Raw genomic sequence first — 25,501 nt, 5'->3', positions numbered from 1 at the left:
GTGTAAATTCGAATTGATTTTTTTTCGCTAAAAAATGATAATTTCGCGGGGGAAATTCATTGCTATTGAGCAACCAATTGTTTGTTCATGTTTGTACCGTTAAATGTCACTGGTTGATACGATTTTTCAAAGCGAAATTGACGTCCATCTATCCACATGGTATGAGAACTGCGTAATAATGGAATTCTAACCAACTGAGCTGCATACACCTCCCCCATCCCCCCTCTGATGGTCGGCAAGTCCCCTCCGTTCGTTCAACTTCCCAAATTAATATCTGTTTAACTAAGCTCCCCCCGCCGAAAACCAAAGAAGTACTTTCAACATCAAATTTCACCTGATTTCATTTCCCGAGAAATAAACCAAGTTTTAGGTCACCCTGTACACGTACGAAAGCGCGCCGCCGCCGTCGCCGCCAGCGTTATAACTGTAGTTATCGAGTGGCCAGGAGCATCACTCGTAACCGAGTAGTCCCACTGACAAGTACTACGATAACCGAAAGGTCATTAGTTTAGTGTCTTCCCGAAGAAGGAGAAACACGCATGAGAATGTCTCTACCAGCGATGGTTCACTCGCATTGGTGGGAAGATCTCAAGCAACCCCACACCCTCCGAGATCAACACTTTGCGGATGGTATTCATCACGGCGCCCTGCACAAGGTCCAACGACATCTAGCCACGCCATCGTCATACTTATATCACGTCGCTCGACGTGCTGACAATCCGGTGAGTCATCAGAGGAACTGGGTGGTGGGTCCTGCCCATAATGCACCGGCTGTAACGCCAAACAAGGAATTCTATCAAGCATCCCTGGACGTTCCGCAATTTGCACCCGAGGAGATAACGGTGAAGGTCTCGGGTCGATCTGTCAATGTTGAGGGTAAACACGACGACAAGAAGGACGAGCATGGCTGGATCTCCAGGCAGTTCTGCAGGAGGTACGACATCCCGGAGGAGTTCGACATTGATCACATCCAGTGCACATTTTCATCAGACGGCGTCCTCTCCGTCATCGTGCCAGCCAAGGTCGAGGGAGAGAGGAGTATTCCTATTGTGCAGACTGGCAAGCCAGCTGTCGCCCTCCCAGGATCCAGGACTGACATCCCCAAGCGCGAGGCCAGGAGCCTCGAAGCGGAGGATCTGCACTAGATCTGGCCGTTAATCTTCATGTTCATTCGTCCACCATACCGAGTTTATAAGTGGATTTTTTTTTACAAATGAATGGGTGAAGTTGTTCAGGTCCAGATTTCAGTATTGCAATTGTAGTTTTAACTATTTGAAAATTCCAATGCCAACAATAACAGGGAGGTCGAGATCGACAAGCGCCGGACGTGAATACTGCGTAATTTTTGGAGATCCATACTGTGTAATACGTAACCCGTTCATAATGTTTTATTTAGACGCTTGGAAAGGGGGGAGACTGTCAGGTAATTTTTTTTACAATGAAATGGATGTCATTCAAAGCTTGATCCCCTTACCAAGGGTTCTAAGGGAACTTGTAACGTCGCAGTAGGTCCTAGAAACATCTAGAATCGTATGGGCCATTGTGGAAAGTATAAGTAATTAGAAAATTCTGGAAGGAATATCAACTCTCAGTTAAACTCACTACAATACGCCAGTATTTCTATTTTTAAGCAAATGAGGATATCAATACATTGTAATTTGATCATTTTATAATGAACATTTATGCAATATCATTATCTTTATCGTTTGTAAATTTGCTACTCAAAAAGGGAAGAAATAGCTATCTGATTCAAAACCTTGTCTCAAATAAATATGAAAGTGACGCAGTAATAATTTAGATTCGAGAACAATAAGGTCTCGTTAAAAACTAAAGATATGTTTGGTATGACATTGTATTGATCCCACTGAAGAAAAAGTATGTGCAACAAATAAAAGTTGACTGTTCAGAATACTTTCTCCGTTCATTCATCCACCTTCCTTTAACCCCTGAAGATAAAAATAAAATGAATCCGATCAACAGTCCACACTCGTTAAGTAAATTTGTCTGAACCGCAGTTGGTGTATCAAGAGAGCCAGAAAGTTCTCGAACCTTCTACGTCGTTTGCGCCTAATATCTCGCTTGGGGAGGGGTCTTATGACTATACATTGTTGGGTATCTGAGCTGACTGATAATAAATGAAAAATACTGTGCGGGGGCCGACACGCCCAATTATATGAAATATTCCAGCAACATCTCGAACATTGAGAAGAAAAAAAATCTAGAACAATCTCAACTATAAAAAATAGCTTATTCCTAGATCTGCAATTAAGCAATCCATGGAAAAATAATAATTTTCTGGCAAAATGACCAACCAGGCCATGTTGACTTGACTTTTTATTTAATTTTCAAAGTAAAATATCTCAAAATTAAGGGGCTCGAACAAAATTTGACTATTGCCCTTCAATTTTGAGGTATCCCCGGAAAATTAAACAAAAAGTTGAATAGACGTAGCAAAGTGCTTGACAGAATTCATTTACTGACATGCTTTCCGGGTGAAATGAAAAAAATTATATCATTAATAAGAAGATGCTAGAAATGAATTAAAAAAAATTCCATCGACCTTGTTGTTGAGCTTACAGCTATCCAGCTGCGTCAGGGGGACTGTACGACACCTTAAACAGATCGATACGACGGCCGGTTGATAACCTCGAACGTTCTAGCAACATCCTCAATATCCTTCAACAAAAGTATCAACAGCATAGTGGCAATGCTACACCAGTTCTCCATTAAATCCGGAATCTTCGAATAGACTTTAGAAAAATAAAATGGAGTCTGAAGAGCATCGCAAAACTTCCAAATTCATTGAAATCACAAACTATATATTACTCAGTTCTCTTCGATTGAGAAACTCTGGTTGTCCACACCCGTTATCTACAATTCAATCCTCTTATTTACTGAAAAATTGTCCGAAAACACTGAGGAGAGTCTTACGAACTGGAATAAATAATTCTTGTTAAAATGATTCGATTGGTTTATGCAAAACTTCACGTTGTTTATCCGAAATAACGGCCGTAGAATCTCGAAAATTCTCGACGCCGGCCGGCGAGTATAAATAGAGGGCGGTGCGCCATCAACACGTCAGTATACTCGAAGCAATCGAACGATACACATCGCAGTAGCGAAACCCAACGTATTTCAACCGTTTTCAACTTCGTCTTACGGAAAAAAAGGAAAATGAGTCTTGTACCACTGCTGTTCTCAAACTGGTGGGAGGATTTGGATCGTCCTCACAGACTTGTCGACCAGGACTTCGGTCTGCAACTGGAGCCAGAGCAGCTGCTCTCACCTCATCTCCTGTCGCGTTACTTCCACCCATCGGATTACCACCGACCCAGACATCCTCTGGTCTACCACCGACCCTGGGCTGAGCTCCTTCGCAAAACCGACACCGGAGCCTCAACTGTCAACGCTGACAAGAACAAGTTCCAAGTTATTCTCGACGTCCAGCAGTTCAAGCCCGACGAGATCAACGTGAAAGTTGTCGACAAGTGTGTTGTGGTGGAGGCCAAGCACGAGGAGAAGCAGGACGAGCACGGATGGATCTCTCGCCAATTCGTGCGCAAGTACATGATCCCCGAGCAGTGTGACATCGATCAGGTGGCTTCCAATCTGTCATCAGATGGCGTACTCACCATCACAGCACCCAGGAAGCAAGTTCCCAAGGTGGAGGGCGAGAAGATCATCAAGATCGAGCACACTGGCAAGCCTGCCATTCGTGAAACTGGTGACGCTGGGCACAAGAAGGAGTCCAAGGACGACAAGAAGTGTGTCAAGAAGTGAAGTAGCTTCTTACCTTTATTATCCGTTTCTCGATAAAATGGATTATCTCATAATGTTCATATTTTCATTCCCACTACTCTCATTATCTAAGTATCTGTACACTTCATTCATTATGTAGTTTATATCAAGTCATTATCACATTATTGACTTTTGTGATATTTCTATTTTCTATGTTCGTGAATAAATAAACCAAAAAAGAGAAAATTCAAGTGAAAAACAAAATGTTGTGTTGTTTACTCTACGTTAAGTCCCTTTTCATGAATCAAGGTTCGATTGTCATTTGGTTTTTATGATTAGATAATGGATATACAGTGTTGTAATACGTTTCAGTTTCTCGTTTATTCTCAACTCATATACAAATCTCCTTTTTACAAGCAAAAAATATCGCTGGACCTAATTTATTCCTGAGTACAACTCAAATAATTTTAATACAATATTTAAAACCCCATTGTAATCTAATGCGAGTTAACAAAAGCAACCAAATACTCATCAATGAAACATGGCCGGAACTTCGTTCCCATGATCTGAATAAATCCATTGAAGTATAATTTGACGATAGAAAGAAAATAATAATTAATGTAGTTGTATTTACATGAATAATTAGAATGAATGTGTTAATATCAGCTGTCCTTAAGGACCTCTTTGAGGATGGACCCTGTATTTCTTGACGGCACAAAATCCGGGAATGACGGAAGGTTGACATTGGTGAGCAAAAGCCCAGAGTGAGAGGAGGAAGTTGAGTGTTGCCGGCTATGTCCAGGCCTGGAAATGGACGTGTTGGAGACTGGTAAGGCTGGCACTGAGGTGGGCTTCGATTCACTCTCAAGGAATCGGATGAATGCTTGAGACAGTGAGGCCTCTTGGTCCTTTGTTGGTGGCCCAGAGGTGGATAATAACCCTGAGAACCATCCACCATGTGATGCTGGATGATTTAGGCCGGCTTTTTCACGTTCGTGCTCGTTGAAGTCTAGAATTGTGCTGAACACTCGGAGAACCGCGGATTTATCAGACGCAGGGGATGACAGGAACCCCAGGAAGAGATTTTTTATCAACGATCTAGAGATAAAAGAATAATAATATAGTGATTCCCCTATAGATTCCCCTCAGTCTAATTTCCCTTAAAATAATTTGATAATTACTTGTCTACTTTGCCCTCTCCACTCTTATTCGCCTCCTGAATCCTCTCATCCGCAGTGTTAACTAACTCCGTCAATTTTGTGACTGAAAAATGACAAGAAATTGAATTAATTCATGGTCGAACAAAAACGTATTGCAATGCATCCAGTAAGTTAATGCATTCAATAAAATGAAAATGAAAAAAATCATTCAATTGATGAAAAAAAATTGATAAATTGAGGTGATACCTATGAAAAGTTTTGCATTTATAAGTGCAATTGCATTGAAATGCTGCATCCAAATTTGTGGTTCGAGACAACGACGATTAGGGAAGACATGAGCGAAAGTATAACACAAGCACTGGTTGATAATAAACATACACCAGTACCTGATGTAATACTCACACCCGTGCCCAAAATTTTTGGTTCTTTCATGCTGCATTCCTTTGCCTTATTGGTTTATAACATTACCATGCTCCTCAACATGCTCATTAACATGGTAAATAAAAATCAATTTTCACGTACACGTGGTAACGAACTCTGGGAAATTGATAAATAAAAAATCATAAGTGTTTCATTCTTTTTTGTTTCTACAATGAGTGGTTTTGTAGGAAAGGGGTAACGGGTGGGAAATCCCACGAGGTAAAATGAGCATTGATACTGAATTACACTCACAGTTACCGCATGAGATTACACACTCAAGCATTACCAAATTCATAAAATCGTTTTTCTACTTATTTTTCTACTTTGGCGAATCCATTCTGTGCTGTTCCTATTCTACACTCGCAGTAAGAATTAATAAAAATCAAGAGAGAAATAATTAAACACAGGGTAAATAAATAAATAGTAAATTGCGTAACATAAAACATGAAGTAATTTAACTTGTTTTAGTTTTAGTTCGAGATGATTTTTTTAGTTCACTGGATTGTTTGTCAATGACGACAAAATAATGAAAACGTGAAAATACCACAAAAAATTTGTTGTAACTTTCCAATTGCCAAAAAGTTATCATTGGTTTTAGTAACTGCTGTTTTAGAAAAAAAACACTTGCTATTTTATCATGAGCCAATAATAACCAGCACCAAATGGTCAATGCATGAATATAAAAAATGTATGTAATACGTGAAACGAAAAATAACGAGTAAGTGTTTTTAGTGTGCAAAAAGGCGACGTTACCAGTACGTAGCCTCATACCAGCCAGAATCCTGGGTCACTCACAACAGCCCAGAATTACCAGCTGATATTTGACTAAGCCACCGGTTATGCTTTATTCATTCATAAAATTCAAAAATTGTTCTCATGTGCGCTTTGTTGTTGCATTTTTAACTTAATTGCTGATTAGTCACACAGGTCACTCTCATCAAATAATCAATGCTTAATAACTAAATAAATCAATCGCTTATCACTAGATACTAATACATTACTGAGAGACATCGATGTATCGATGTGTAGATAGAAATCAACGTTAAAGAGCATTAAATTCTTGAATTAGCAGTTCAAAATGCGAAAATAAGCCTCAAGAGCAAATTCAATGGGAAAAACATGCATTCCTGATAATTGTCTTTATGTAATTGCGATCACGTATCAAGGCCAAAATTTTATTATGACAGAACGAAACATTCATCGTTAATTACTATGCGTGATGAAATAATCTGTGACATGCAGGGATTAATAGAATAAAATCCAGAAGTCAAGAGAATAGAGAAGAATTAATAATTCAATGAATCAATAATAAATACCTTCTTGACTGAGTTCTTGTATTTTCTCACTTTTTCTGTCCAGTTGCTCGCTCAGTCGGGAAGCCGCTTGAAGGCACTCCTTAGCCTCTGCCAATTGACCCTATTGAAGCATTCACCAATTATGATCCCATGAATAATTGATATAATTTAACTGTATGGCTTGATAAATATAGACCATTACCTTCAATAAGGATATATCTGCATTCAATTCCTCCTGTTTCTTGTGCGATGCGTTCAACTGCTGGCGAATTCTTTCAGTTGCATTGCGAATATCGTTTTCTTTTTCTAGAGAATTAAAAAACTATGTTAATTATTTTCCTTGTTGGACGAAGTATAAAAGAAAACAGAGACACCAGCGAACTGATAAAATTTTACGGATCCATTGGATTTTTCATAATGTATGGACAATTTTCAAGGGGGAATCCCTGGCAATAATCCAGGAAAAATCGAAAATTTATTCATACCTCTTTGGAATTGTTCAAGTACAATCTGCAGATTAGTCAACGAAGCAGTATGCGCAGCAACTTTATCCTCGGCTGCCGACAGTTTACTCTGTATATCATCCCTCTGCTGCACAATCAACGTCATTTGCTGCTGGAGTGTCTCCACCTGCTGATTAGCCCGGATGCTAGCAGAGGTGTACACAGTCGAGCTGTTCTTCACCTTCTCCTCAGCCTCTTTCAGTTTTCCCTCCAGCTCCTTCTTGCTCTGCTCCATGAGGAGTGCTTCCTCCGTGTAGTTTGCCTCGATCTCCATCAAATGAGTCCTAAGCCTCTCGAGCTCCCTAGCAGCACTACCCTCTCTGCCTTGACTCTCATTCAACTGATTCTGGAGGATTCTATTGCTCGACTGCTCCTTGACAAGAGCTGCTTCCAGTGCATTACATTTTTCTTTTAAAATTACAGTCTGAGATATTTGACTCGAGTGTTCAGGGATGTTACAAGTCTCTCCATAGTTGTTGGACTCCTCGAAGTTCTTCAGTCGTTGGCGTACAACCTGAAGCTCGTTCTGGGCCCACAACAGCTCAGCCTCTTTCTCTTTCAGTCCTGCATTCAAAGTATCACGTTCTGACGTGAAAGTTTGAAGAGTCGACAATTGTTCGTTGAACAATTGAGTCAACCTCTGAATCTCTGCATGGTATTGGAGACTCTCGTTGTGTTTTGCTTGAACAAGTTTCACTAGTTCGTCTCGTTCGGATTTTAATACGTTGAAGTCACTTTCTTTCTCCAGAATTTTTGTCTTCAGCTCCTGTTCCTTCTGCTGAATTATTTGGGACAAATTCTCAATTGTTTCCTTTGCCATTGACGCTGAATCATGAGAATTGCTCTTTAGAACCTCGCACTCGGCTTTCACAGAGTCCAAGTCTGATATTAGTTGATTCTTTTCGATTTTCAAGAGCTCTAGCTCTGATGATTTCTGCTCCAAGGCAGATGTGATGTCTGTGTCCTCGTCTGAGATTTTTAATGTCATTTTTGAAAGTTCAGATCGCAGGAGCGCTAATTCTTTTTCCTGGTCTTCTGATTTGATTTTGTATTTAGTCATAGTCTCAGATACCTCGGTCAGTTGGTGGGATAAATCGTTGTGCTTTTCTATTAATGCTTCATTTTGAAGCTGGGCAACTGCAAGTTCTGTGTGCGATTTTTCATATTTATTCTGTGACAATTTCAATTCCGCTTCGACCGATGAAAGACGTACTATTTCATTCTCCAGATCTTGAATTTTGTCTGCTCGTTCACGGAAATCATCGCAGCAATTTTTCAGCTCTTTAAATTCACTCTTGGACTGTTGGATGATATTTTCCATTTCGCCATTCTTGAATTCTAGTTCTTGGAGCTGTGACCTCATCTCGCTAAGTTCTGACTTCTCAGCGGCTGCCTCTTCCTGCAAAAAAGTGTGTTCTTGCTGCAGTAAATTCATTTCACTTTGAAGAAGTTCGATTCTCTCGGCGGACTCTTCATTGACTCTGCCCAACTCTTCAAAAACATTATTATTTTCCTTAATAAGCCTCTGATTTTCCTCGGTCAACGTAGCACATGTAGTCTCCATTTGGGATACATCACTCAGAGCCAAATCTAACTCCTTCCTCATGTTAAGTAAGTCATATTCCAAATCATCTTTTTCACGAACAGCAGCCTCCAGTTGACTCCTGAGGTCCTTCAAAACCTCGGAATTATCCTCCTGAACGCCATTTTCCCGGATGAGAGCCAACTCAGTCTCCAGGTGCTCCTTCTCCCGAGAGAGAGCGATGATGTCCCTCTCAATCTCTTTTTTCCCCTCAGTGACGCAGATCAACTCGTTCTCTAGTCTCTTACTGTTGTCAAAGGAAATCTTCAGCTCCTTCCGGGCATTCCCAATGTCCAACTTCAACTCCTCGATCAAGTCAATATTGTCGTCCAATCCTTTGCATTTCTCAGAGTAAATATTTACCTGCTCCTGCATCTGCTTTTCTCTAATTTCTAGAGCATCTATGCGCTTCCTCAAGTCATTATTCTCCTCCAAGGAGGCGTGAAGACGTCGACTGAGGTCCTCCATCATATTCTCATTGTTCTCAACGTTCTTGGAAGCCCCTGCCAGCTGCTGTTGAGCAATCTCCAGCTGTTGCTTCGTATTTCTCACTTCTGCTTCCAAATTCTCCTGGTTTCGAAGTGATCCTTCCAACGTTGTCAATGTTGTTATCAAGCCTGTATGCTTTTGACGAAGAAGGTCATTCTCTGACTGCAGACGTTTGATTTCCTCACTCATTGATTCGGTTTCTGTTTCCAGGGAGGCAACTCGCTCCTCACTGGCTTCAGGGATGGACGGTAAGTTTAACTTCATGTGTTGAATTTCAGACTCCAGAGCCTCTATTGTTGTCTGGAGATCGTCGCAGTCAATCTGGAGGGCATCACGCATCTCACATGCTTGATTCAATTCTCTAGTCAAGTCTGGAATCCTTCGTTCCAGCATGTCTCTCTTCCACTGGACTTCTATGAACTGGTTCGCGAGGGCCTCGAACAGAGTTTCGCCCTCTGAAATTTTGAGGGTAGAATTTTTCAAGATTCCTTTGACTTTCTCGGTGATCTGAGGGAGGTCTTGATGAACTGCAACATTCTCCTCAGTCTGGATAGACTTCTCCTCAGTTTGGAAAAGCTCTTGTGGGGCAGCACAATCTGTTTGTACTAACTTTTCCTCGAGGGATGCCTTTTGACAGTCTAGGAGGGATAATTGCTCTTGTCGGCCTGGAAGGTCTGCTTGTACTTGTTTCTCCTCCAGAGAGGCTTGTTTGGGGTCCAGGAGGGACATCTGGTCCTGCAGTTTGTTGTAGTCTACGTAAAGCGTCTCGTAAGCTGCCTGGAGGCACTGGTGCTTCTGCTGGAGTTCATCCTTAAGACCCAGGACTTTCTCGATCGACTGGGCATGCTGCTGATCGAGCTCTTCGATACTGGTAGATAAGTTCTTATTATCTTCTTGGAGCTTCTTAATTTTTTTACGAAGCTCTAATTCACGGTTGTTGACACCATTCGTCGGCTCCTCAGAACGGACTTTTTTCCCAATGTCAGATTTTTCCTCCACTCGGGCACCATTATCCATTTCAAGGGCACTCAAGGCACCCCGAATTAAATTCACTTGTTCGTGAGAGTCAAGCTTCGATATGGCGGCGCGAAAGTCGTTGATGAAGACTGCTTCATCCATCTGGATCTTCTTCATAGTTCTCTCTGCCTCCTTTCCCTATTGAAGAAGTATGATGTCACTGTTACCGCACGCATGCATTTAGAGGAATTTTTATTTATTGTTTTGATTCACAAGCAACTCACATCATAATGATTCGATTATTAATTTTTTAGCTACTGTAGTTTTCGAAAATCGTTTTTTCTCGATAAGCTCTGAGTATTGTTTGACATTAATTCAATCATACCTTAACATATATTTTTAATATCACTAAGTCAAGGTTAAAATATCATTACGAGAGCTACATTAGTTAATTTGATTTTTATGGTAATTGTCATCAATTGGGACTTTTCTGTGAATTTCGTTGAGACCCAACTTTCTGATGATTTTAACCACCAATTAATGTGAAAATTGGGCAAAATTAGTTGCAAAGAAATCTTATGAATGCAATCAAATTAAATTTATAATGTGAATGTATTGCGTCTATGGAATAAATCGATGCTTTACCTTCTCTCCAATTTGGATGATTCGATTCACTAGATCCTGCTTTACACGTACGAATTCACCTCTCTGGTGATTCCCTGATCCTTCATCTTTTTTCTCTACGGAATTCATCTGAAGAAAGTTACGGACACAACTATTGTTATTGGGCCACAATCAGGAAGAAAAAAAAATACCTTTGACTTCTGACAAGTTGAATTTTGAAATTCATTTCAATCAGGGTTTCGATGAAATACCCTCATATTTACATATGGGAAATTAAAAGTAAACTACTCGACAGATTTACACAGTGTGATTCTCACCACATCTCTACTTTTCTAACTTTATCGTCAGCGTTCTTACTTATACTATAAAGCGCCGGAAAGAGGGGGCAAACTCCGGTGCTATTAGACTAATTCTGTTAAGATGATAAAGATAAGGTCAGAGGTACCTTTATAGACATGAATCATGAAACTATAACCATTTCCGTTTAATTGCATTTTGATTTGCTTCGAACCAATCTTTTCTCTAAAAGAATAAAATGCCTGGTCGTCATACGCCACGTGAGCGTTTATTTTCATATCATTAGTCTCTTTCTTTTTTTATTTCTATCATTTCTATTTGTAGTAAGCTTCCAAATCAGTACGTAGCAAGGTCCCTATCATTGTGAGGTATATAGCCCAAGCGACATGCTACCACGTGTTATGAGTGTCAATCTTTGATATTATGGGAGCTACCATGATACCAAATTTCCACCTCTTATCTATATTTCTCGTCGAGTTATCGTGTGAGCAAGAATTTCGAAGAAAACTAAAAAGTGAAGAATATCTTGAGAACTTCCTATGAACACCTATAAATATTTTGACTAATTTAGCTAAAAGATATCGGCATTAACTTCAGTCAATAATTTAATCACCTTTTGATATTGCTTCACTTCTTCTTCCAATTCTTTGATCCTCACGGTGGCTTGTGCGATCTGCTCCTGGAGTCCTCGCATCTGGTTCCTCGTGTCTCCATTTTTACTCGACGGTGGATCCCAGAAAAATCCTCCACCCTCATCGTCCTGACTATTGTCATTCTGAAACATGTGGAAGCAGGAATTACGTTATTATTCTTTATTGGGTAAAAATAGCTCCGAGCAATTTGCGAGATAGCATCATCGATCTGTCAGTAATATAGAGATATTGAAATGTGTCACCTTGGAGTGGAAAAAAAATTAGAAACTGTAATGAAGTCCACGTATCAGGGGGAATGTAGATAGCATTGTTAGCGGCCTCTTTGCATAAGAATCTCGTGTCGTGAACACAATACGCCTAAAAACCTCTCTATCCGGCATCACATTTGTGCCCATCGACATAGCACGGGAAACGCCGGAGAGGAAATGATTAAAAAGAGAGGGAGATCCAGTAAAAAAATCAAACTTATGCAATCGAAATCATGACTTTGATCTTGTTACAAAAAAATATGAAAATTTTAAAAGGATGAAGCATTAAGGCGGACCAGGACTCTCGAGATTGTTGGAAAAGGAAATTGTGCCGGCTCAATGATTTCAAAGATATTCAATAAATTTGAAAATTATTTATTTATGCCTAGTGAACTACTAGAGCAAAACCATCAATTTTTTTTCTATTCCGAGTGAGATTTCTCTTGATTTTCCAGCCATACTATGACTTGTTATCATTTTTTCCAAAGTGTGGAATAATTCTTACTGCTTGGACCAAATCTTTTCCCATATTTCATCACCTCATACATTTCTTAACATTTTCGTCAGTCTAGAATGATTTATGTATTCATAATTTCCTGCATAATGCATGTGAATCCCCGAAAAATATCTGAATGACAATTGATGAGTTTCGATATGCAGAAGGACATTGATCTCTCCGATTAAAACTTTTGAAATGCAAATGACCCAAGTGCAGTCATTGGGAATGCGTGAAATTCAGGGGTTCGATGATCGTTTTCGATAAAAGCTGAAGAACTTGGGTAAAGGAGAACGGATACATCGCTCTTTTATTTTTCAATGCAGGATTTTTATGCAGACGAGCTCTCCCGTATCGCTGCCACCTTTATTATTTTTTTTTTTTGTTAGTCTTGCCCTCTCGGATTGGCTGGTCCACAAGGTATATACAACGGTGTGGGGACCCGATGCTAATGAATATGAAAGGGGGTTTCGTTGGGTCAGGTCAAGGAATAATGGCTCGTTTGACTTTCATGCCTGGCACTGTTATACCAAACGACAAAAGAATCAACACCGTAGCATTGATCGGCCCATTCAAGACACAACTACACAATTCCTTGGTGTTTTATACGACAAAAAACATTTCTCTCATTTTTCCTTTACCATGAAAATAAAAAGACGTTCTAGTATTGAGTCTCAATATTCGAAAGTTTTGGGTTGTAAAGACTATATGGTCTTCCTGTGTCATTGAGAAAAATTTTAGGACATTTGAGGATACATTCTTAGCTTATTCTTTTGTAAAGTTATTAGTGGAAGAATTGATGCTCATAAATACACTTTTTCAAGATTTCACATAAAACATTGAATTTGATATTGAATGAGTATTTCATCTACATAAAGTCAAAACGGTCCCGAAGCTGATTTTTTTTTTTGGTCTTCCACAATAATTTGATTTACCGTAAACCTAGGGTTACTTCAATGTAATTCTCATGAAAATTACGTCAGCCTTCCCTGAACCTTCCATTTTTCTTCTCCAACGGTGTAAAAAATAAAATCATTGTATTAAAAAAGTGGGTCAGTATTTTGTTATCTGGCAGGAGCATTATAATTCAATTTCAACCAGCCACCTGTGGCAACTCCAATTCACTCATTCCACTCGATCAAACGACGGTGATGCTCACGTGCCACCAATAGACGCTCCACCAACAGGTAATAACCGAACGATAGCAAAACGTGGGAAAGGAAGTTGTGCTATATCCACTGAATGGATAATAATGTCCCCCAGGTACTCTACCCGCCTTATTTTATTATCTTCTGAAAACTAAAAAAAATGAAGGAAAAAAATACAAGTGTCCACGTAGTCACTGATAAGTAAATAGACCTCGTTGTGCATCAATTTGTTATTTTTTTCCCCTTGAATTTAAAAACATTCCTCGACTATTCGATACTATGATGAATAAAAAACCCATTAACTCATGTGCCCCATGCATTTCAAACATTTAACTTGGCATATAGCTCAACTGCAGATGGTATTTTATGCTCATGCTGCGAGAAACTAATGAAATGGGGGGTGAATACACTGCAAATGAATATCCCAGTGCTAAACATTTCTGTTTAAAGCGACTGGAGACGCCATCATCAGCTTTAATATCGAATAAATTGTCATCTCACGAGTAATCGAAGGGGAATTAATTCTGTCGGCTTATCCTTCCCCCCACCCTGGCTTCCCTGCTATCACATCATCATCCGGAAGTGACCAGGGGATCAATAGACACGTGTCTCATATTTTTCCATAGAGTCTAATACCTGAATGAATAGGGACAATGATCGAAGGAGGTCGAATGATAAGGCACTCATTTTCCAGGTATCACATAAAAATATTACCTCAACAAGTTACACGCTCTTCTCCCTTTTTTCAAGCCTTACCACTTTGCCACGAGTATTTCCATGACCGCAGTTGCATTGTTCTCGAGCAAATATTAGCAGCTGCGTGTGTGGGCGATATTTATGAGAGAAATGCCGACAGAAAAAGGGACTCCATGGTCACAAAACTTCAGGTATAATGAAAATGAGCGCTCAAGAATTTTTCTCTTCTCACTCATCTCTCTCTCTCTCTCTTTCTCTGACGTGTCACAAAATTTAGAAAAATTGGTAGAAGTTGATTTTTCATTGACATGAATTTTCTGTAATTTTTTTTCTTCAACTTGATTATGAAAAAAAGATTTAAAAATATGAGGAAATGACTCGGACGATTTATGCTCAGGAATTTCTACGGCAGAATAACTTCCCTATCGGGAAACTGATAAAAAACTATCGCCTGAGTTTCGTCAAAAAATAACAGAATAAATTGCATAACATTCTATGAAAGTGACGTAATTTAGATGTGAGTTAACAAAAACACAAAAATTCGTTAGTTAATGGAGGAATCCACTGTTAATAATTATTTCAACTCTCTGGCGCCCTCCGCCTCGACTCATTTTTCCAACCGTGTTTCCTCTCCAATTAAATGAATTCTACAAATCTAATACAATAATCCGACTTTCATGAGTGGTGTTCCTCGAACTTTTAGTTCATATTCAGATCGTCATGAATTATGAGGAAATTCTAGTTTGCAGGTAAAGTCCACTTGGTTAGCCAAGGAAATTGGACAATTTTCCGTACACGATACGATAAACGCCGGAGGTAGGGAGGTCTAGCGATAACGCGTAATCGTCATATCGAGTACATATAACATTAGCGACGCTGGGTAAAGACACGCGATATCGTAACCCGCATCGTTACATCGTCGATTACTGACCTCGGAAATAAATAATACTTGCGATTATTAGTGGTGTGTGGATCGAGAAAAAACTTTGGGATCCCAAGAAAAATGAATTGTTGATTCGATATTTTTCAATTACCGGTCAGACTCGTGGGGAGTAAATTTATTGCTGGATGTATTATGGAGAAGGAGATTAAGTTAACGGCCGATGAAAATTCAAACTCGTGGACGGTACTGTAATGAAACTACGAATTTCAAGTTTTTTCCTCCGTTTAGACGTCTGCTGAGGACTTTCTTTGATTTTCCCGTTGCCAGATTTTTCGGAAGCTCTCCCAAAGTATATATTCCATCCATTCCATTGAATACTCCAGAATGGAAAAAATTTTTCAACAACAAAAAACCTGAAAATTTCGTGCGAATGAATCATAAAAGTGCAGGACTAATTTCCTAGCCGTATTCGGTTTCCCATTTATTTTCACCAGACACATCAATCCCCCAACCGATTATACCTTATTACAGGCTAAATGAAATAAAAGGAAAAATTGTGGAACATTAGTAGCTGATTAAGAAGTCTGGCAAACGCATTCTGGACTGTATCGCTTAGTATTACTTGGAAGAACATAGTCAGCAAACTACATACGATAAGGAACTCTGTAATATGTCACCCATGGAACCCTCTCCTTCCAGTCGCGCTTACTCATCCACTCGCTCAAACTTCTCCCAAATCATCCAAATGTGCCCTGTCATCAATTCATTGAATTCTAAAATATCGCAATTCGCGAGGAAAAAATGGAGTGTTGAATGACTGCAGAATGCATATCGCAGTGGGAAAGCGCGTGTTGTTCTGAAACACTGGTCGTTCTTGATCTTTGCACTAGAACCGCCGGATTGTACCTGCCCAGAAAAATTGTAATAGGCAAAAAAAAAGGCTACGATAGAGTCCAGTAAAAACGAATTAATAGCAATTGCTATAAACCTCGATGTTTTTTCCTTCACCCTCCACCTTATTTTTTCACCCCATCACGTGCTAAAATTATTTACCTAATACTCTGTCCCACTAAACTGTCGTCCTCGAGGAACACGCGCGCACCAGTGAGAATTATGTGCTTGCCTGGCATACGTTAATTGTCAATGCATTTTGCGCGATTGCACAACGCGCGTTATCGGTAATAACTTGGCGAGGAAAAATTCGGTGACATTTTTTCCGCGTCTCTCACCTACACTGGCGTCCATTTCTTCTTCACCATTTCAAAATTAACTGAAAAATTATAATAAATGCGATCTAAGCCCCAGTCCTCGGTAGTTGGTCAGTGATTCTCGGCTGAGGAATGGCGCGCTTACGTAACCGGAAAAAATTGTATAACAATAACGGAACTGACAATGAAAAAAAGGATGAAGATAAAAAAAAAATGACGGAAAAAAAGGGGGCAAAATAACGATTGTGCAATGCCCCAGTAGTTGAGTGGGATCTGTTGATTCCCGGCCAAACAATATTTTTTAGGACATTTGTGTTTGATCTGAGGAGTGAGAAAACCGAAACTTTCTATCATACTCCTCAAACATTGCGAACGTTTAACTCATGTGAAAGCCCACGAAGACGATTTATGTCGCGCCAATGACGAGTGGTTTGTATGACAAGTTCGAAGTACAAGGATCAGCTTAATTACATTCTCAAAGTACATTACGATATAACTAATGCATAAGTATTAGATGTTACTAAGGCCGAGTAGATGCGAATTACCGGCATTATTTTTTCTCCATCCTCAATCTTTTTCTTCAAATCATTTTTTTCCCGTTTTAATATTTTTCCCTCTTTCAGAAGAGAGAGAGAGAGAGACTCCCATCAAAGTCGCGGTGTCCTCGATGCTTAGATATGTAGTCGACTTGTCGTTAGTCGCTCGACTCAAGATAACGCGACACTGCAACGATGCATTTTTTTCCACCGTTATCATTTTTAAAACGTTATAAATGACTTTTACCATGGAAATAGCGATATGGACGTCGTGAGACTTTATCCGCTCCAGGTAATTTTCTCACTTTTTTCCCCCACAAAATTTCATTTTATGGAAATTGTGAGAACCGGATGAATGAAAAAAAAATTTATCAATAAAGACAATTGACATTGACGATAGATCGCGTCACGTTTATTCAAATGGAAAATTGTCAATAATTAATTCTTTCGCCGCGGCGGAGTGACACTACATTTTTCCATAATAAACTCCCCTGTTGTTTCAAAATTACTCCAAAAGAAAAAATGCAAATCATTGGCTCCTCGATAATTGTGTAATTCCAGAATAATAAAATGTTTTTCTTCAACTCAATTTGGAGAACAAAAGAACAATGCAGTAATGCGATAAGCTTACCTCGAATAATTATCATCTAACTCGTCGACACGAACTATTGTTAAAAAAAAAAAAAACTTAATTGTTCAAACGACTAAAGTGTGCGCATTGCACGCACGTGGAACGACGTTAACTCCTCGAATGGTGAGACACGACTGCCACGAGTCTTCGGGCGATACGGTTGGCCTCCGACTCCTCGACTGGACGCGTGCTCGTTCTCTTTACGAATTGAAAAAAAATACTGAACTACCGAAACACCCACAAATATCACCGCCTTCCTAACACACATTGGATAATAGAGAGTAGAGGGGGTAGAAAACAACCCCGAGGGGTCTGATAAGCTTACACCAATTGGACGGAGGCACGAGGGTCCTCTTGTCAGCTTCAAAAGCTGGAAGGAAAGGAATGTGTCGAACCTTGTTACTTCTTAACGAGAAGGTTTTTCTCTAGTTCGATGATAGAAGATTGCTCCTAAATATTCACATGCAGAAATTTTACTTGTCCACTATCACTCATCCCACCGAATTTTCATGTATTTTTTCCATTGGGACATTTAGTGAATCTTCCAACTAACATTGAGAATATATTCTCGGTTAAGTGATTGTTGAGAAAAACTATTGAATGAGCTCATTCAAGTCGACTTGGATTGAGAAAGGACTTTCTTCTCATAAAGAAATTACTTTCGTCGTTGGGACAAATACTTGACTTTCTTGACACAAGGGAAGACATACTCATCAAAATTTTTGTTGCTTCCTCTCTAGATGCACATGTGAACTGTAAAAACTGAGAACAATTGTTTTTACTTTGTGAATCATTGAAAAACCACACTTCACGTTCGCTAGTACGGAAACAAAAAAATACTGCAGTCCACTTTACGATCCATTGTCCGAATCATGGCAAATTTGGAGAAAAAAAACGAATAAATAAATGCAAAAGGATTTCATGGAAAAAGAATTCCTCAAGATTTCCGTAATCCAATGCATCGTAAAACGAATCCATTTATTCTAGTCTGTTGTCGAACCGACATTTCAAATAGGAAATTCGCCGATTTCAACCTGTGCCTGTTAATTATTCTCAAGACCGGCAATTTTTAATTTTAACGATATTCTCAGATGAAATTTCAACAGTATATTTACAGATAGTCTCCCTGCAAATACAATGAGAACCCTTACTACTGAACTAATGTTCCCATCGAACATTCAACGTTTTTCCTCCATTGAAAAAGCGCCTCAACAATAAACCTAGCAAATTTCTCCTGATGAAGACATCAAATCTACTTTATTGACAATTATTTTATTCGTATGAATAGTTCACACGGAACGGAAACCACGGGTAAACTCATGAATAATGGAATCGGGCTAGCAAACGCCTTTTTTCACTCAATTCGAACCCTAAGTGCACGTACACGTACGTGCTACGTTTGAGAACATTATTTTTATCGGTCAGCCCCCATGATTACTACCCGAAAGCTGCGGGTGGACAGGTAGACGGGGGTAGAGAAACGAATTTTTTTTCGACAGATAGTATTGAGAGTGCTTGGCATGTGCCGACAAAAATTAATCCCATGTCCATGGCTGTGTTCACACTCGAATCGTTCGATGTTATTCAACAATCCCGGTCTATAATCCAATAGATAGAAAATATTTACCTGTACTACTCAGGTTCTTCGAAAATTATAGGAAATTTTTCGATAATTTTGTTGTATGGACTCAAGTGAGACAAAAGATTTGATTCGCCATGACAATAATCCTCTGCTCACTCCACATCAAAACGTCGAATGCTGTCCCTCTATTGGTTTTAATTCATTGGGGTGGATAATTGAGAAAATGTTGAGAATAGTTGACTCGAAACAGTAACTATCACACCAGGGTGAGTCATCCGATCGGTTCTTTTATCTGTCTAAACGTCGAAGGAAAAAAAACCGACTGACTAGTAAACACATGAAAACAATTAGCCTATTTTTTTCGCGCTGCGAGGAAAGTGACGTGGATAAGGAGGCGAAAAATATTGTAGAAAGGGAAGCAATTTGTTGTGATAGCGAGAGACTCGTGTACTCGTGTGATATATTTGAGTGATAGGGGAAATATCGAAGAAAGGAATATACTGACCTGGAAACACTAACAAGCACGTTGGGCTTTGTAAAATCTACTGACGCGCTTTTAGAGCTGCATGGATGGTTTTATAGGGGATTTAATGGTGGTAATGAGAAGATATCAATTTTAGGGTGATTCACCCTTTTTGTTATCATCGAGTATTATGATATTGCTACCCTCATCGAGTGATATCTAGTAAAGATTAGGCATATGTGAAAAATACGAACTGTCCACAATAAATCGATCAACCCCTGATCCTCACCCTCTCGAGTAGATGACGATTATTCGAAGAAATAATTTAAACTTATGCGGGGCTCACTGCTGGAGGGGTTGTGGACAAATGCTAAATGGTGCAGCTTACTCAGACATTATTCTTATTATTTTTTTTTAAATTTTTCCGACGTTGAGGGTGAAGGATGGCGGCTGCGATGTTCAATATAGAACACGTCGCGTTTTTCATTCGATGCTGTGAGTTATTGACTTGTTAAGTGAGGATATGAAAAAAATATTGCAAAAATCATATGAATTATTTCTACATTAGCAGAAATTATTTATCCCGGAACTTGTTTCAAGGGCACGCATCAGCTGATGGGATTGCCGACAAGCTAATTGAATTCGATTCACGAAGAGCATATATTTCATTTGTGAATTATAATTAAGGAGCGAGGAAACGGAAGAGAGAGCAGTTGACCATTTTTATTTCATTCAGTTCAGTCGGGAATTTTTTTTTTATTACGAAAAATGGCGGTAGATGCCTGACTCGACCGGGCCGATCCTTTGTTGACCCAAGATACGATACAACTGACACTCAGCTCCTTATCTTGGAATTTCTATGCTCGCTTCGCATGTAAACAACGTCATGTTTCAGGATATTACGTAGATTACATGGATGGAAATTCGTTTCGACCAGAAATTTTTATATAATAATGGACACAACGGCTCAAGATTAGGTTTGAACGTTTTAATTAAGCATGTATTTCCGTACGAATTCCCCTTCTTGATAACAATTGACCGCAGTTCCACATGATAATGGCGGGTGTACAATTATAACATCTATTATCAATTTCATGGTGAATTGGAGTTATCGATGATGGATAACTGTTTGTACAATAGAAGAGAATGAAACGATTAGGTTGAAATGCGAGGGTTTCTATGAAAAGTGGACAATAGTTTTGATTAGGTTTCGTTCCAACAGTCCCCGAGACGAAGAGCCCTCATTCTGCTTGCTTCTCCATTTGGAGGGGAAATACAGAATACATAATGAATTTCCTCCCTTCGACATTCCAGCGACCGCTGAAGAACTAAATATATGAAAATGGAACGGGTCAGATAATGATCCTCCTCATACAATTCTCGAATGACTGATATAATTACATCGGTGGGGGATTGATTGAAAATTTTGGAATATGTTCCCCAGAGAATGGTCACCGAAAAGTCGCATTAGCGAGTAGCGAACATTCAATAACTTCTGAACCATGTCCACTACCACGAACGAGGGAAATAATGTGATATCACTTACCGATTCTCGTGCATGTGAGGTGGACTCAACAAGCGTTTTCTTCAATTCGCTATTCTGTCGGCGGAGGAGTGCAATCTGAAAGAAGATAAACATTGAAAATCAGTTATTCGATTCCTTCCATATCTCAGGCCGGAAATAATTATGCATTGCATGAAGAAGATCATAGGCTAGATAAATTCACGTGGAGGTCGAGTGATAATGAAATCTATTTTTCACCTCCAAAAATAAATCAAAGTTACCCTCAATTATCTCATCCAAGATATCAGGCAATGGTACCGTGAATAAAGAAATATTCAACCTTCAAATCAACTTCCAAATCTTTCGTCAGAGGAAGATAAGACTTGGTACACCGAATAATCCTGTTTAGTTGGGGTGAGAATTGAGTGGAGGTAACTTCAGGTAATATTCATCTACACACAGAGACACACACAAAAAAAAATTACTAGACGATAGCAGGAGCATTAAACTGGTAACCACAATCGTGGAGGAAGTCCGGTGGTTCGCCGTGAGGGGCAGGGGAAGGTGCACACGATGCCTCGTCTCTGTTTGCCAACTTTATCTCAAGTTTGTACTGCGATAAAACATTTTAGCCTCTTCAAAACTACCACCTCTCCCTTCTCACACCACACCTTCGAGAGGATTTTTTTACGATCCCAGGGACTCCAAGTCATTCGAGGATAAAACTAAACCATTTCAAACGTTTATTTCGAGTAAGAATGAGAAACGGATGGAGAGTGTATGCTGTCACTGTGAATATGATGATCAGGCACTATGACGTACTCGCATTACCGCTCAGTGTGAGACAGAAAGAGTCGAGGACTGACTTGCAGACATGTCTTATCAATTTTCAGAATTTTTTCTGATCAAGCTGAAGACTAAAACGTATTGGATATGGTATATGTGGCGTTTTTTTTTTTCAGTTCAAGAACAATGGATTGAGATTGAATGAATCAGCAGATAAGGGTATTTGATTAACACTTGGTTGAGATTATTAGGGAAACCGGGCATCTGTTGGGGTTTTTAACGGATAGCGAATGTTATCGGTGGATGTTTTATCGGAGCATATGGTCGATTGAGTCTCACGGATGGACGTTTGAAATCCTTTGAAATAATTTTTACTTTTGGGAAAACGGATTCGATGAAGGGCAAAGTCTTGCTCCAACAGTATTAGTACCCAGAAGAAATAACAGTAGGGGAGGTATTTGATAAATATTTTGCAACAGGAAGAAAATAGGGAAATTATTATCTAGACGTTTTATAGACGTCTCGCTCCATTCCAATAGAAAGCTTTATGTTCGTGTAAAATGCTGAATTCGATAATCACTACGGAGGAGTCGAACGACGAGAGGATCGGCGTGGGAGGATTTAATCTTTGGTTGGAAGAAGATAGCGAAATTTTTATCACATCGTTTATTTGTAATCCTCGAATTTTTCTACGTTGACATGGGAGAAATACAAACACGTTCTTCAACAAGTCTTGTTTGGGTCAATAAAGTTGGTAGTCAGAAATAGCCAAAAGGGAAGCTCTTCAATTCGCGTTCGAAAGATTCCAAAATTTTATTGAGATTTAAAATACCACAGAAGTCATTATATTAGAGGAAATATTTTTCCGATAAGAACAAACAAATTTTTAAACACACGTAAGACATGTTCGAGAACTTGAACAATAACTTCACTATCTTTCTCGAACTGTGAGGTATTTTTCAAAAATAGATCTCGCAAGGAAATGGATTTATCATGTTCTAGTGCTTTACCAATCATTGATTCCCGTTTCCAAACAGGTGGTACTATAGTTTGAGGTGACATCACACCAACACATGCCGATCGATTTTTTCTGCCAGGTTTTCTTCGCACGTTATTTTATCAACTCAAAGAAAAGGTTTTGTGAAATGTTTGATAAAATTTCTCATTCGAATTTAATCGTAACACTTGGAAAAAATTCAGATGAGCCTCACACATAACACCTCACTGATTGTGTTTGTACAACTGAATGGAAAACATGACTACCTCGGCGTCCCTCGAGTTGAGTAACTCTTGCAGCTGAACACATCTTCGATTGGTCTCTTCAAGTTCCTTATCTCGATCATCTGAAAAAAATAAAACCATGAAAACAACCATAATTTCTAAGCCCGGACAATAGAATGACATAACTTGGAATGTTATGCACATCAACAGAAAGATAGGGGTTTGATCATGTAACTGAGAAAGAAGATACCGGACAGGTGAACCGATTCATGACACATTCAAAAGCTATTTAAATAATTAGATAAACAATCAAGAACAACATACAGTACTTCTAGGTGGTAAAGAACGAATGAATCAACCAGATAGAATAAAATCAATGGCTAAAAAATGTTCGAAAATATGCAGACGTTTAACACAATTTATTACAGTTTTATTTTTTTTATCATGAGCAATATTCGGCCAGAATTACCAAGGACAAGAAACAGAAATAGACGTGACAACAACGGCCATGGTTATGGCGTTCAGTCGGCTCGTCTTCCGCCGCTCACACAACCGTACAGTGTTGTCATGAGTATTTTCAACATCTCCAGCAAATCGAAAAAATATTTTTAGATATTTCATTCAATTTTATAGCATAAAAATATTTTACAGCTGAAAAAATAAACAGTGAGATATTTCGTATGTTTATAACCTGCCTAATGCATTGAAATTTCAACTTTTACTCTTTAAATTAATTGAAATTCAACAGATAATTGTTGAAGACTGAATTGATTGACGTAATGAATGTAAATATTCATAGAAATGTGTCTCATTACAGTTTTGAACAGTTCTCTGTGTGATGAATGAAATTAATAACTCGTCTAAATTTTTCTGATGTCAAAAAGTGCTGAATAATGTTTATTAAAATGTATAAATATTACTACTCGACGTGTCAACCTTCAGAGTTAAAATTTGAAAGGCACGATCGCGCCTTGCTTACGCAGGCACTCGGCCAATACAACAGATTCATGTTTTGACAGCAGCTCCCGTGACTTCTGTTCTCATAACCCCTCGACCTAGTTTCTGATTGATACATCTACAAAAATCCTCCAATAAGAAATTAACATACCAAGTTCTTCGACAATTCCCTCGGAGAGCACTTCCTTCGTGAAATTAGTAATCTGTCCCTTCAAATTTGATAGGCTAGAAAGACCGTCTCCAAACCACGCCATTTTACACGTCGACAGTCAATGAACAAACTTATTTTACCCACAAATTATAATTTCTCAGCGTCATATGCACCAAGGACTACCTCATTACTCCGCAGAAACAATTGTCACGCTTAAACGTAATACGGAAATAATAATTTTATGTTTCTCAATAATTCCTCACGACACATGCACAGATTTCCACACCAACACAATTTCAGCAACGTGAAAGGAAGATAACAGAAAATTCCGAGCATTCAATTGTCGCGACATCTAGACTCGGTCCTTCAAACGATCGAACAAATTTTTACAGATGTTTTCCAACATTGTTTGCATAAATATTTGATAAATAATTTCTTTCACGACAACCATAAGCTCCGAATTAATTATGTAATCTAAAAATATTGGGAATAAATCTGTCCCTGTTTTATCAACCGCAGAGTAGTGTACCAACTGCCATAAAACCTTTGAACTCCTCTATCGCCCGTCGTCCCCCCGCCCCCTCCAGCGCTTCGCGGATATTTTGTTTGGTCCCAGTGTTCTACAGGTGTAGAACAAGTGTCTTCGAATCCCAACAAAACACCCCTGAATATTCATGTCATCGCCCCTAAAAATAATAAAAACACTCACCCGGCTTCCCACAACATTTTACTTGCAAATCCGACAGGAGTCGAGGATTAGCCATCCAAGCCTTTGGATCAAAAACCGTAAAAAAACCTCGGCGAAACCAGATCGTCGAGACCAGTTGACCCACTTTAAACAGTGTCAACGGCACGTCCAGAAGACTAAAGAGAATTCACAAAGGGATGGAGAAAAAAATCTGCAGTCCAAAAAACCATTGGAAAGAAGCCACGACAAACGATTGAAAAAAATCAATGTGGTCGACTGAATGCCTAGAAGCGTTGCTCAAGAGCCATCAAAAGATGACGAGTGGAATCGAGAGGGTTAGCCGGCACGCGGTGGTTGCGTATGGAAACAAAAGATGAAAAATCGACGGGATGTCTTCGGGGCTCGTTGTATCGGTGATTGTACTTCACATGCTGATAAAAGTTTTCTCAACCATCGAATTTGTCAGGCAAGCTGCATAATTTTTTAATTTCCACGAATATGGAGCCTTATCAAATATTAAATGATAAGTGTCCTGGCGGATATTGGGCTGATTTGTCGCTGAAAGACAGGAACTAATGACCACAA

General features: G+C 39.2%; 3 protein-coding genes across 5 annotated transcripts; 2 read left to right on the top strand and 1 right to left on the bottom strand.

Moving 5' to 3' along the window:
- The first annotated feature begins 347 nt into the window (after positions 1-347).
- LOC135164617 (protein lethal(2)essential for life-like) lies at positions 348-1,911 on the top strand. The gene has a single exon (XM_064125136.1). It carries the CDS (start codon positions 540-542, stop codon positions 1,143-1,145), a length of 606 nt encoding a protein of 201 aa, XP_063981206.1. The 5' UTR covers positions 348-539; the 3' UTR covers positions 1,146-1,911.
- Positions 1,912-3,068: 1,157 nt separating this feature from the next.
- Positions 3,069-4,002, top strand: LOC135164620 (protein lethal(2)essential for life-like). The gene has a single exon (XM_064125138.1). It carries the CDS (start codon positions 3,175-3,177, stop codon positions 3,778-3,780), a length of 606 nt encoding a protein of 201 aa, XP_063981208.1. The 5' UTR covers positions 3,069-3,174; the 3' UTR covers positions 3,781-4,002.
- Positions 4,003-4,100: 98 nt separating this feature from the next.
- On the bottom strand, positions 4,101-24,535 carry LOC135164614 (thyroid receptor-interacting protein 11-like). 3 transcript variants are annotated; one of them, XM_064125131.1, is made up of 10 exons: positions 24,229-24,535; positions 23,163-23,242; positions 21,156-21,230; positions 11,679-11,840; positions 10,790-10,897; positions 7,099-10,342; positions 6,816-6,919; positions 6,635-6,734; positions 4,920-5,001; positions 4,101-4,836 (listed from the first exon to the last, which is right to left on the bottom strand). In XM_064125131.1, exons 1-10 carry the CDS (start codon positions 24,329-24,331, stop codon positions 4,401-4,403), a joined length of 4,494 nt encoding a protein of 1,497 aa, XP_063981201.1. In that variant the 5' UTR covers positions 24,332-24,535; the 3' UTR covers positions 4,101-4,400. The 3 variants fall into 3 exon arrangements, with proteins under 3 accessions (XP_063981201.1, XP_063981202.1, XP_063981203.1); XM_064125132.1 differs by lacking the exons at positions 23,163-23,242; positions 24,229-24,535 and adding an exon at positions 22,910-23,112; XM_064125133.1 differs by lacking the exons at positions 21,156-21,230; positions 23,163-23,242; positions 24,229-24,535 and adding an exon at positions 17,565-17,756.
- Positions 24,536-25,501: the final 966 nt, after the last annotated feature.

This window comes from Diachasmimorpha longicaudata, chromosome 7 (assembly GCF_034640455.1).
Source record: "Diachasmimorpha longicaudata isolate KC_UGA_2023 chromosome 7, iyDiaLong2, whole genome shotgun sequence".
In the NCBI taxonomy this organism is placed as follows: Eukaryota; Metazoa; Arthropoda; class Insecta; order Hymenoptera; family Braconidae; genus Diachasmimorpha; species Diachasmimorpha longicaudata.
This window is presented reverse-complemented; position numbering and strand designations above follow the sequence as displayed.